Source organism: Xyrauchen texanus, chromosome 8 (assembly GCF_025860055.1).
Source record: "Xyrauchen texanus isolate HMW12.3.18 chromosome 8, RBS_HiC_50CHRs, whole genome shotgun sequence".
Classification (NCBI taxonomy): domain Eukaryota; kingdom Metazoa; phylum Chordata; class Actinopteri; order Cypriniformes; family Catostomidae; genus Xyrauchen; species Xyrauchen texanus.
This window is the reverse complement of record NC_068283.1, coordinates 1,377,778-1,391,332: the sequence shown is the minus strand read 5'-3', so window position 1 is coordinate 1,391,332 and position 13,555 is coordinate 1,377,778. Positions and strand designations below refer to the sequence as shown.

The 13,555-nt window shown below is 39.2% G+C and overlaps 1 protein-coding gene across 4 annotated transcripts in view; it reads right to left on the bottom strand.

Moving 5' to 3' along the window:
* The window catches only part of LOC127647467 (centrosomal protein of 112 kDa-like), a 308,426-nt gene that overhangs the window by 222,864 nt on the left and 72,007 nt on the right, over positions 1 to 13,555 (bottom strand). For all 4 annotated transcript variants that reach the window (XM_052131726.1, XM_052131727.1, XM_052131728.1 and 1 more), the window contains exon 9: positions 3,683 to 3,769. In XM_052131726.1, the coding sequence (XP_051987686.1) occupies positions 3,683 to 3,769 (87 nt within the window). The remainder of the gene's footprint in view (positions 1 to 3,682; positions 3,770 to 13,555) is intronic.

Sequence of the window (13,555 nt, the reverse complement as noted above, 5' to 3'; positions counted from 1 at the left end):
TCTAAATTTCAACAACTTGGAGCAATACTGAATGAACTGGCACAAGTTGTTCAGTATCACATGAGGCGTTCCAAATGTGATCAATGATCTGTTGATCAACAGAAGGAGCATGGTTTTCATTTAGTTCAGCATATGTGAGTCAATCTTGTTCAACAAATAGAAAGAGGGTGGGAAAATGTTCCTAAATTATAAATGGGTTAAAATGACTGATGACTGAAAAATATGCAAGAAAGATGTTCTAGAAACTCATCATAAATCTCTTTGGGCACTTACTGACACCATTAAAGTCACTTAAAAAAAGCAGTTCATTCCAGGGTTTTTGCAGTAAGCAGTGTTCTGAAATGGCATGTCAAATGTCAAACCTTACAGGTTTCTGAAGAGTGTACATTTGCATATGTGCTCAAGGGCGGCAGGGCATGACGTAAGAGGGAATCCTCACTCATACAGGGTAATGTCACAGCAAGCTGTGATGGAAGGTTAAGGTAACAAACATAGTAGCAATTGTAGGACATCTGGAAATAAAGTGAAGCAACAGAAAACTAAAATGGTCATCCTCAGACACCATGTTCTTTTTTTTTTTTTTACATCAGTGTCACAGCAAATGACGTTGCTGTCTAAAAACATGCTTAGTGACCAAGCTGCATATTTACAAGAGTAAAGAGTATGCTGCTTACACAGCATGGAAGCGTGCCTTCTTAAACACTGCTTAGCTGCACTCTCTTTTGAGTCTCTTTGTAAATCTGCAGACATTCAAATTAGAGTTAAGGATTAAAAGGTTGTGAACGACTATGTGTTTTTGAATATACTGTATCTGTCGAGTGAATGATTCAAACACAGACAATCACTGGTCACCAGAGACTGGTGTAATGACATAACCTACAGTACAAAAAGAATGAACAAATCAATGAACAAATCACAACATATTGTTTATTCATATTGAAGTCACTGGCATAAATAAAAAAAACACCTGATAAACATGTTGAATTGCTGAAGAGAATGCAAAGGACCAAAACTAATATGTAAAACGGAAACGCAAAAGTTGCCTATTGAAGTTTTCCATTGGAATTATGTTTCGGGAGAGATTCTGCTATAAATGGAGGGTAAAAACTCTAATAATGAAAATAGGACTCTTTGGTAAAAACAGTGTTAAATATTCTTTCTGATGAGTCTCAAGAGCTTGTTGAGTGTTAACATTCTAGGCTCTCAGAAACATGAATGAGAGTAGCTGGTATCTGAGAGGATTTGAGCACCAGCCCTGAGTAACTCACTTGTGGGTCTTGTCCCTTTGCGACAGTCTCCCAGAATCCAATGGACCGGTTCTGCAAGTTCTCAACAATTCACCCATTGTGCAACAAGGCGAAGGCTTTTGATGATCCCCAAGAATTTAGAAATCCTTCGTGGCAGGGTGGGAGGGAGCCAAGCGCAACCCGTATTTAGCAAGCTCCTAAAACAACAGCAGATCTGCTGGGCTTGTTCCCCAATGGCGGCCCAGACTTGAGCTTTGAGCTGTGGGCGATAAGATGCCTTGGCCTCAAGGTGGGGCGGGCATTTCAGAAATGTGTTTTATCTGATGTGGCTGTTGCTCAGCAGAGAGCCGTTTGTTCAGCCCGCTATAACTGCTTTGATGGCTTGACCTCCTACAGGCCGTCTGGATCTGAGTGGGAGTTCAAAGGCTGTCGGCCATTGTCCCAGCGAGGGTGGACAGCATCGTTGCAACCAGGGGTCTGCAACTCTCAAAGGACCCTACAGAGATCAACGGCTTGCAAGACATGACAGGCCACATGCGCTGGTCTGGTCACCATGGGACTCAAGAGAGACCTTCAACAGACAACTCAGCATGGCATGTGTACAATATTTACATGGTCTTCAAAGAAAGATGCACCTGAACAAATATTGACATCCTCTGAGCAGAGCACCAGTGAGTCTTTCAAAACAAAACAATAGCAGGTGCAATTATAGATGAAAAAATCATCTAAATCAATTAAGAATCATGCAACATTGATTGATTTGACAAATTTTCAGGACCCACAAGAAGTTTTGAGGATACTTCCCATTCTCAAAGGGATAAACAAAACAAAAATAGACTTCAAAGTGTTTTAGCAGCAATACGAGTCTTTTTTTCACCATCAAGCTTAATGGTTACCCTTGCTGAACTGTGCCGTTCCTTACTGATTAGAGCTTGTTGATGTTGTTCCAGTTTCCTTATCCATAGACCTTTTTTCAGACTGTGATGATGCGTTTCCATCTTATGTATCAGCTAATTTAATTAAATTTTCTATTACAAATTATTTACATATTTCTCCTCTACTGGAAAGTCATTCAAACGTAATAGTGGATTTTATCTTTTGGTCTTGGAGCAAATGGGAAAGTGAAAATTATATTCGTTGTGATCTCCCATTCATTGCTGTCGAAGTTTACCCAGCAAACGTTTACTTCTGCGTTCCAAAACACAGAGCGTGAAAAAGGTCTATTGTGGTGCTACGAAATCAGAATAAGAATGGACTAACTCAGCAAGTGACCAATCGTAAGTCACTAAGTACTAAAGGTGGACCACCAGCACTTTTGAGTATGGTTGGCTACCCGTGCTGAAAAACCCAAACCGAAGAGCACACCGGACTACGCTCAAGTGGAAATGCTATTTGAACCATTACTCACCGTGTTCAGAAATGGTCAGCCTGATGATGAAAAGGCAGCTAAGTGCTCCAATTTTAAAATGCACTCTATGAGGTTGGGGGTGGCATTCTCCCATGAGGCCTTATACTCTGAAGAGAGAACAGACTTGGATATTGCAGGTGAGATGGCCATTTCAGAGCTGGTGTGTCCTTCAAACACATACACAACTTCATAAAAAACAAAAACGCCTCCCAAAAGTTATTATTTTCTCCCTGTTAAAAGTCTGCGAGCCCATCAGTAGACTATTTATCTAGCTTTTTGTCCATCAGAAGTGCACTCTGTTGCTAAGCTTATCATCCTGCAAGCTGGTTGCCCGTGAAAGATGAAAGCTTCAGGCCACGAGCGTGTGAGAGAAGGGCCATCTGAAGGGTTAAAGGGAAGTCCGTGGAACATTTAGGGACATACACAATTTCCCCATCGCATCCTTAAAGCCCCCTTTTCATTCCCGCACCGAAGAGTCGTACAGAGTGTCGAGGATGAGGTACAGAAGCAGTCATGCCTTTAATGAAGTCCAGGAAAGACAGCAGTCTGCTGAGATGAATGTTTCTGCTAATAAAAGGTGGGGTAACAAGCATTTACAGGGCAGGCCTTTTTATAGATTTTAGTATTTACATTATTTACACCATACTAGACAGTGGCAAGTCTATTGGGTTTCATTTACACTGCAAGCATAAAGCACAGATCCAATATTTTGACACAAATCTATTTATTATTTTGTAATTTTTTTGGTCTCATTAGTTTACATTTATTAAGACAAACCTGTGTTTAAAATAACACATCGCCAAGTGAACCGTTTGACCATAGGTCACTGTTATTCATGTTGCTGTTTTGCCAGAGCAAAACACTGTCTGTGATTGACCCTTAACTCAGAGGTATGGCTATGAATCTGTGTGGGCCTAGTCATTGTCAACATTTATTATAGTTGCTTTCACTTTAAGAGGGCATTGATAGAAGATCATTCATTCATCTGATTGACATTTTATTTTGAGGTAAACAAGCATTGTGTCACCTTCTGAATCTCTGCATCATGTTTCTGCTGCATCCTCAGCATCTCCTCCTGATGTTTGACCTCCAAAACTTTTGTCCTCAACTCAACCTACAAATGAACAACAATAGCATGAAAAAACATTAAATAAGAGCAAAGGACAATAAAGTCAACATGAGACACTGTCCACAACCCATTTATCATCCATAATATGCATTTCTGTGTGAAAAAGAATAATGAGAAACAGGCGGGAGGTTAGATTTCATCCAACAGAAATTTAGTGGATGGTGAAAAATGATATTTATATCTTGATACGATGGCGGTCGCAGGGGAGGAGTTGAAAATAAAAGGGCTTGTTGACATCAGCCAAAAAGAAAAGTAATTCCAATTTAAAACTTGTAATGTTTTAATATGTCTGGGATCAAGAGTTCAACAGTTTTATTATGTAGCATGTTAGAACATGGATCTTCTCAGGTATTCAAACAAACTTAAATAATGCACACACACTCAAACACAAGAAGGGAGTTGCTCACCAGTGTTGGGAACTAACTAGCTACCAGTAGTGACAAAATAAATTGAACAACAACCCCAAATAAAAAAATATATATTAAAAAAAATGGGACAGCAGGCAATATGGCAATAAAAATAAGTGTGATTTGTAAATGTACTTTGACTTGTTCAGTTAAAACAGTTAAAAACTGTTCAAAGACATGGTACTGCACGTTTTCTCTAATCAAAAGCATTGCTTTTTGAAGATATGCAAGGTTTTTTTTTATTTCTGAAATTGATGCCAGCAACTCACTCCAAAAAAGTTAAGATAGAGGCAATTTTTGACTAACAACAATCTGATGAGTTGAAATAATAAGGTGATGTGAAACGAGATATTTAACAGGTGAGACAATCGAATGAGGAAAAAGGATGGGTGGAGACTCACCAATTTGCAAACAGATGCTTCAGCAAATAATCCAGCATAGACAAATTTGGAAGGATTTTGGGCATTACACCCTCTACAATGCACATTATAGTTAAAAGATTAAATGAATCTGGTCAAATCTCAGTTCATAAAGGGCAAGACAAAAACCACTTCTGAATGCACATGATCTCTGATCCCTCAGACGTCACTGTCTTAAAGAAACATCATTCATCTGTAATGGATATCCTGAACATGGGCTTGGGATTACTTTAGTAAACCTTTGTCAGTCAACACCACTCGCCGCTGCATCCACAGATACAAGTTAAGACTTTACTATGCAAAGGAGAAGCCGTACATCAACACTGTCCAGAAGCGCTGCTGACTTCTCTGTGCTCGATCTCATCAGAACAGTGGAACCGTATTTTTTGGTCTGACGAGTCCACATTTCGTGTTCTCTGGACCAAATAGGAAAAGAACCATGAAACTGTTATCAGCGTCAGTGTCTGTCCTGGTATGGTGGTGTGTCAGTGCCTGTGGCATGGGTAGCTTGCACATCTGTGAGGGCAAAATTAATGCAGAAAAATCTAGACAAATTTTGGAGCAACATGTGCTGCCATCCAGATGGAAAAATCCCATTTATTTGACTTGATTTTTTTCTTATTTTTTTTGTTTGCTTTGGTCCAAATTTCACAAGTGGTGTATTTTCAAAACTCTTAGTATTTATCAACTGATGACTAGATATCCAGATTTTTTCAATAAATCACAAATTACATCTAATAAGTCTTTCAAATAGACATACAGTGGCAGCCAATGGTTTGGAATAATGTACAGATTTTGCTCTTATGGAAATAAATTGGCACTTTAATTCACCAAAGTGTCATTCAACTGATCACAATGTATAATCAGGACATTAATAACATGAACAATTACCGGTACATACTGTGACAACTCAAGAACAAACACAAAGACAATGTTCAGCTTCATTTAATGAACCAAATAGCTTTCAGCTGTGTTTGATATAATGCTGATATAAAGTGATTTTCTAGAACCAAATGATCAATTTAGCATGATTACTCAAGGATAAGGTGTTGGAGTGATGCTGCTGTCTAGATTTGATCAAAAATGACTTTTTTCAAATAGTGATGTTCTGTTTTAAACATCAGTAATGTCCTGAACATACTTTGTTATCATTTGAACGACACTTTGATGAATTAAAGTACCAATTTCCTTCCGAAACAGAAGAATCCGTACATTATTATGTGGTGGTGGTGGTCTAGTGGCTAAAGCACAGGGCTGTTAATCAGAAGGTCGCTGGTTCGAACCCCACGGCCACCACCATTGTGTCCTTGACCAAGGCACTTAACTCCAGGTTGCTCCGGGGGGGGATTGTCCCTGTAATAATTGCACTAAGTCACTTTGGATAAAAGCATCTGCTAAATGCATAAATGTTATTCCAAACTTTTGACCTTTCATTCAATGTAAGTGGCTTTAATAATGCTGTCAACATAAAACTTTCCATTTGCAACTGTCCTTATTTATTTAAATACATTTAACTCATTTAGTTTTATAATTAGGGTCAGTTATAAACATTTTTATTATTATTATTGTTATTATTCATATTGAGTCTTTGTTTAATAATTCATCCTGATTTTAAAACCCTTGTTGTTTTAAAGCAAGAAAAAAGGTCTCTGAATCAATTATTAATGATATGATCATGATAAATATCACTCCCATAAATAGCTTCAATGCAGTTAGCTCCTTGTTGTAAGTAGCTTGTAGTTGAACTAATGTAAATAATGACATGGCAAGATATAGTTTCAAAGTAGCGTCCCCAACACGGACTCACACTTTAGCTTAACACAAACAAAGTGCAACCAATCGTCACTATGGCTGCTGGTCATTCCTGCAGTGGTACCTTTCTTCTCACATATTTTGGGAAACACAGTTTGATCTGGCAGGAACAGGGTTAGGGAGGGTCTGTGTGATCCTCCCAACCTTCAGGCTGACTGTGGATCAGGGCTTTCAACTGATGCCACCAGTTTTGGACACATCCACTGGCTTATCAGATGTGCTGCAGGGCACTATACGGTCCGAGTGAAAGACACAGAGACATGGAGATGTCTGAAGGCCACAGTGGCATTCAATGCAGTATTTACTCTTGCCTGCTAGAACAGCGAAAGCATCCACAATGCAGAGAATTCAACTGAAGTGGTCATAGAGGGGGGAAAAGCTTGAGCAAACGTTAAGACGTTTAGGGAAAGTTTCAATGGTGTATGAGCTTCCTGTTGAGATACTGATCAATCTGCAATGTAAAAACAAAGTTGTTTCAAGGCCAGTCAGTTCATTCGCTGGCCATTTGGTAACACCCCTTTGTGTAACTCATTTAATCATGCAAGTACAGCTCCTGTCTGCTTGAATGTGAAGAAAACTAAAATCTCAAATATGTTTTGCAAAGATTTCAATAACATGTCAAATTAACAGTGATACGAGCAAAATGAGCATTATTTTGTTCATAAACAAAAGACATGGTGATTCATTTTCCAAAAGCAGTGTCATTAAACAGAAATGCAGGACTTCCTATCTGACAGTTGTCTTGTTGAGTAAGTGGTGTCGTCACTTTACACTGTCTCTGGAAAAAACACAATCTCTCTTTAGATGGAAAAAAAAAGGCATATTGTTTTTTGTTTAAAGGTTACAAGACCCACATTCAACAAACGGCTTGTGCCAGAGTTTTCTGTGATGACGCAGTCCAGTCAGAGAGAGAAAGGTGAACAACACTGGAAAAGTATCGGTATAGTCTATAAGTTAACGTGCAGACATCGCTAAACATGAAGCACATTCAATTTTATTTTAAGCGAAAAAGAGACGAAGAGAAAGAGGGATTTGCACGGTTCAACTAATGAAGTCTCTTCACAAGGTTTACCTGAGGTGGCTAACGTTGTCATGGTGGCTAACATTAGGGATGCTGAGAACAACGTTAGCGAAGCTACCGTGACCCCAGCTGTCACTTCAACATCCACTGCCCGTGGAGGGAGAACATATAGATTCAATGCAAATTGGCTCAAAATGTTGTCATTCAAGGTGTTTCGGATGCCACTGAGGCCACATTTCGTGCTGTTTGCCCTGAGGAGGATGGAGGGTCATGGATGAAGAAGTGCATCTCCTTCGGGGCAGATGGTGGCTCCGTGAACATGGGCTCACCTGCAGACAGAGGCAGGGGGCATATAATCCCAATCCACTGTATGCCACATAGGTTTGTAACTAATAAATTCTCTATGATTTAGTTTTATTTGCTAGCAAAGAATGTTAAACAATACTGTGTGTGTGTGTGTGTGTGCGTGTGTGTGTGTGTGCGCGTGCGTGCGCATGCCGAGTGTTGGAATGGTAAATACCACAGAATTATTGTTTTCTGTTGGCACAAGAGACAGGGGGGAAGGAGATGGTGAATTGTTTGGAAGATTCTGTTATGATTTTCACAGATTAGTGCTGGCAATACTGACCATTCAGAAGAAAGAGCCAAAGGTGTCTGTCGTGTACGATCTTCTGAATCCGATATGGTAGACACATCACTTCAGCAGAAAATCCAAACGAGAGCTCTATGTTCAAGAGCTTGGTGTGGATATTTGCACACCATCTAGTGTCAAGGGAACTCACTGGATCGCCCATGTCCACAGAGCCCTCAAAGTATTCCTACGACATGACCAAGACAAGGACCTTGCCACTGACGAAGGCCAGTACTCCTTTGTTCTGCAGCACATGGAGCACCTGGCCATAGCATCAACAACAGCGGAAGTTCAAGGGCGGGCAAAGAAGGTCAGTTTTACACAGGAAATGTAATGCAACACTAGTTTTAAAAAATAGGTTCAAGACTCAAATTAACTTTCAGAATCAAGTAAATCACAGGTGACAGTTTATTTACCCACTACATAATGGATAAAGCAGGAAATGGACAATGCACTCTTTTGTGTATTCTGACATTTCTCTCAGACATGTTTGAGGAGCTATATTCACTTAGTCTCACCCTGCAAAGGAATGACCTGATCCTTCCCCAAGCCACATCAGAGTTGAGGAAGACGGTGACCAGACTGGAAGCACTAAAGCTTAGGACAAAGGCAGGAGGAATGCTAGAGAAGATCCAGACCATGCTTGCTCAGCAGCAGGGTGATGAGAGGAGATTCCAGGTGTGTTAGGATGAGAGCTTGTAAGGATGTAAGAGAAATTGATGATTAAGACCGATTCTCAGTGTGCGAATCAATGTATTCATTTCCCATTAGAATGATTTGAGGATAAGGAGGGAAATGCAGTGGATAAGCCTTTAAAAATGTTTTGTGGGAGACAGAAAAATGGCCAGACATTTCATTGTGTGTTGGGTGTGTTATTTCTGTTAAAGGGAATAACACTCAAGGGGAATCTGAAAGGCTTCACGGACCTCACAAATCCCCAGCTGAAGCAGCACATGGAGGCGGCCATCAACAGATGACCTCAAAGCCATGTTTGGTGGTTTGCTGAAGGATGAGGGTGTCCAGACCCCAGTGGAGTCTTTCAGAGTGCTAAACCCTGACACATGGCCAGAAAACCAGGCCAGCCTTCTCAACTTTGGCGATGATGGTGTGGCATACCTGATGAGGCATTTCAAAGAGCCTCTAGAGAGGTAAGAATTTATTTGACAATGCATTGCCATATGAGACAATGTTATGTTTGCATATTTGCAAACTAACTTGCTCTGTTCAATCCTGCAGAACGGGGTGCAACATGGCTGCAATCCAGGATGAGTGGAAAGGGCTGAAAATCCTGGTCAGCCACAATTTCAAGGACAAGTCCTACAGTGGCCTGTGGGAGATCATGTTGACAAAGGACCCCTACAGGCACGATTACAAGGTAGACTAACAGTCCTGAGTGGTTATGTATGGTATCCTTCTATGGTTGGTTTTGATAAGTTAATGGTAAGAGTTTAAATTAATTTGAAAGATATCTTTTCACTAGAATACACTGGAGTTGGTGTAGCTAATGCTGGTGCTGCCCATTTCAGCCACCCAGTGTGAGCGAGGTTTCTCTAAGCAGAACCGGATTAAGAATTTGAGAAGAAGCTGCCTTGGGGTCTCCACCACCGAAGACCTGATGAGGATCTGCCTAGAGGGGCCTTCTATTGAGGAGTACAATCCCACTCCTACCGCGGACCGCTGGCTGACCTCTAAGCGTGCCAGACGGTCAACATACAAAAGCAGCTGGACAACTGATATCCTTTGATTCTAGTAGGCATGGGTCAATGTGTGATTTTTGGTGGTATGTGCTGTTCTACAGATGTGTGTCCCTTAGTACATGCACACACACTCACACACGCAGTATAACGATTTATGTAATAAATTGTTTGTTAATAAGCTCCTAAATTTCTTTGTGTGCTCCTACATTTTTTTCATTTAGGAGCGCATGTACTCCTTGGGGGAAATGTTAGCGTAGAGCCTGATTAGGATGTTTTAGCTCAATGCATGGACTTTTTAGACAGTCCCTTACCCACAATAGGCAACATTCTTGAACGATTTCATCTGACCAGCTTAAAATACAGGACATATTGATTCGATAGGGGATGCGAATTTTCATCTTTAAAAACGAGACGATCCCGTATTTTACGAGACGAGTGGCAACACTGGTGGGAGTGTTTTCACTGTCTGTGGATGTATGCATGCAAAATGTGTGTATTATACGTTAATGCAGTGGCACAAAGCACAATTTGCTAATTTCCTGAGAAATCGGTGTTTGCCAACAGTATACCTTTCAGAAGCACCTCTCTTCTAAGTGCTAAAATCAGTTTCTGCACTTACAGTCTGATATGTGTTAAACTTTCCAGAGCTCATTGTTTATTTTTGTTTTAGTTTGGATTGTACTTTAAATGTAGAAATATTTTTGGTTTAAGTTTATCGTGTTTCAATAAAATTATTTCATTTTTAAATCAAATTGACTAGTAGAAGTGCACCAAAAAAAAAACATCAATCCACAGCCTGGAGGGCTGATACAATCACGGTTAATCCTAGACATTATTTGTGTTATTTTTCCTTCTGTATAAAAGGAGCGTGTCATAGAAATATGCCAGACATTCAACAAGGACACAGATAATGCACAAAAGAATGTAAGTCCATATTTCTATTCTTCAAATTCATTTCATACAGTCCATTTACACTACCATCTTCTTAAGAATGTGCTGTCTTTGTTTTAAATCGCTGGTGCTTGACAGGGAATGGACTATATAGTAAGATGCAGGCGGTGCAATAACTGGAGAAGAACCTCAAAATTAAATTGAATTTGACCCCGCCCATAAGTGCACTGCGCACACATTTTCACCAATCAACTTGCACCTAGACATAGTGCATGCTTACACAAAAATACCTAAACTTACTGGTCATGCCAACTGACTTCAAGCATATGACATATCGCTAAGATTAGGAACCATTATTTCAGTTATATGTTATACAATTGAAGACAGAAGTTTACATACACTTAGGTTGAAGTCATTAAAACTCATTTTTAACCACTCAACAGATTTAATATCAGCAAACTATAGTTTTGGCAAGTCGTTTAGCACATCTACTTTGTGCAAGACAAGAGTAAATTTTCCAACAATTGGTTACAGACAGATTGTGTTACATTTAATTGACTATATCACAATTCCAGTGGGACAGAAGTTTACATACACAAGTTAATTGTGCCTTTAAGCAGCTTGGAAAATTGGAGAAAATGATGTCAAGCCTTTAGACAAATAGCCAGTTAGCTTCTGATAGGAGGTGTACTGAACTGGATGTGTACCTGTGGCTGTATTTTAAGGCCTACCTTCAAACTCAGTGCCTCTATGTTTGACATCATGAGAAAATCAAAAGTAATCCGCAAAGATCTTAGAAAAAAAAAATTACCAAAGTACCTTTGTAAGTAAGATGCTGGAGGAAACAGGTAGGCAAGAATCTATATCCACTAAAATAAGTCCTGTATCGACATAACCTGAAAGGCTGCTCAACAAAGAAGAAGCCACTGCTCCAAAACCACCATAATAAAGCCAGACTACAGTTTGCAAGTGCACATGGGGGCAAAGATCTTTTCTTTTTGGAGAAATTTCCTCTAGTCTGATGAAACAAAAATGCAACCGTTTGGCCATAATGACCATCGTTATTTTTGGAGTATAAAGGGTGAGGCTTGCAATCTGAAGAACACCATCCCAACCTTGAAGCGTGGGGGTGGAGGCATCATGTTGTGGGGGTGCTTCGCTCCAGGAAGGACTGGTGCACTTCACAAAATAGATGGCATCATGAGGAAGGAAATTTATGTGGATATATTGAAGGAACGTCTCAAGACATCAGACAGGAAGTTAAAGCTCGGTCACAAATGGGTCTTCCAAATAGACAATGACCCCAAGCATACCTCCAAAGTTGTGGCAAAATGGCTTAAGGACAACAAAGCCAAGGTACTGGAGTGGCCATCACAAAGCCCTGATCTCAATCCAATTTGTGTTAGAATACTTGCAATGTAATGAAAAGTCAAATGTGATTGAAATGAACAAGACATTATGCACCCTTTTCTGAAGTAGTTATTTTGAGAAAGCATTATAATTTGTAAAAAAAAAAAAAAGGATCATGCAGTCTCAAAGGTATTTACATTGTATGATATATATATGATATGTAATATGATATAAAAATAATATGAATGTGTAAAGGGATCAATGGAAAGGAGGAGGAGAGAACCGGCTTGACAATGTAAATAATATTTTAATAACCAACTTAAAACTTACCACACACACATGACGGACATGTCCGTAAACTATCTCTCTCTCCCGCACGATGCTCTGCAGTAAACCTTTATCCCTCACGGAGGCTTGATTAGCCTAATACGAGACCGGGTGTGTAGGATCACGACCCGGCCCCGCCCTCCGCCCTGCCACAGAATGTTTAGATTATATTTTAACTAGTGTTTATGCTGCCTCGTTATCATCAACAAAGCTTGTGCTTGCAAATATGTGTTCAGGTTAAATGAGTAAAAATCACTTTAAATATGCCCATATTAGAAAATCACCATCTTATAATGATTTCTGAAGGATCATGTGACACTTAAGACTGCAGTAATGATGCTGAAAATTCAGCTTTGTTCACAAATTGCATTTTACAATATATTCAAATAGAAAACTGTTCTTTTAAATTGTAAAAATTGTTCAAAATATCACTGTTTTTACTGTATTTTGGATCAAATAAATGCAGTCTTGGTGAGCAGAAGAGACTTCTTTTAAATGGTAGTGTTGGTCTAAAATTAAGAAATTTCTTTATGTAAAGAAAATGTACAGTCAGATTACTTTTAACTTAAAACTTGATTTTGATCATTAAGTCTCCTCACATTCATTTTCTTTCGGTCACATTCCTCATTGATAGGCCCAGGGGAGGGGTCTTTTGTCTCCTCAGGTGTGAATTACAATCAATATTCATTATAGTTTACGTCTCATCGCATATGACCTTTCTAATACTAAAAGTGTCTTACAAAAGTTCAATTACTATATTGTTTTGTATGAATGAGTGATCAGGATGGTTTTCACATCATTTTGTATCAAAAACTCTAGGCTATAAGATACAGTTCTCAAAATTCTTGTGTACACATGTTTATTATGTGTTATATGGCTTTATTTCAATGACTTAAAACATTTTCTTTTTCAAAAACTATGCATAAACGTTATTTTCTCAAAAATACAAACCTGTACATGTTGCACACATATTATTCTAGCTCAGTTTGTGTTGAATACAGTGTTATTAGACTTTAGCCATTAATGTGTTTTTAAGCAACTGAAAAAAGCACAAATGTCAAGGCATGTCAAAACTTCTCCAGGTCCCAAAACACCCTCAGACCCCAGAGGGCTAAAAGCAAAATGTTCAATTTTTACACTATGTAATACAGTTCTCTTTTGATGCAGATCAATAAAATATGTTTTATTGAACAAAGACACATGCACTCATGCTGAA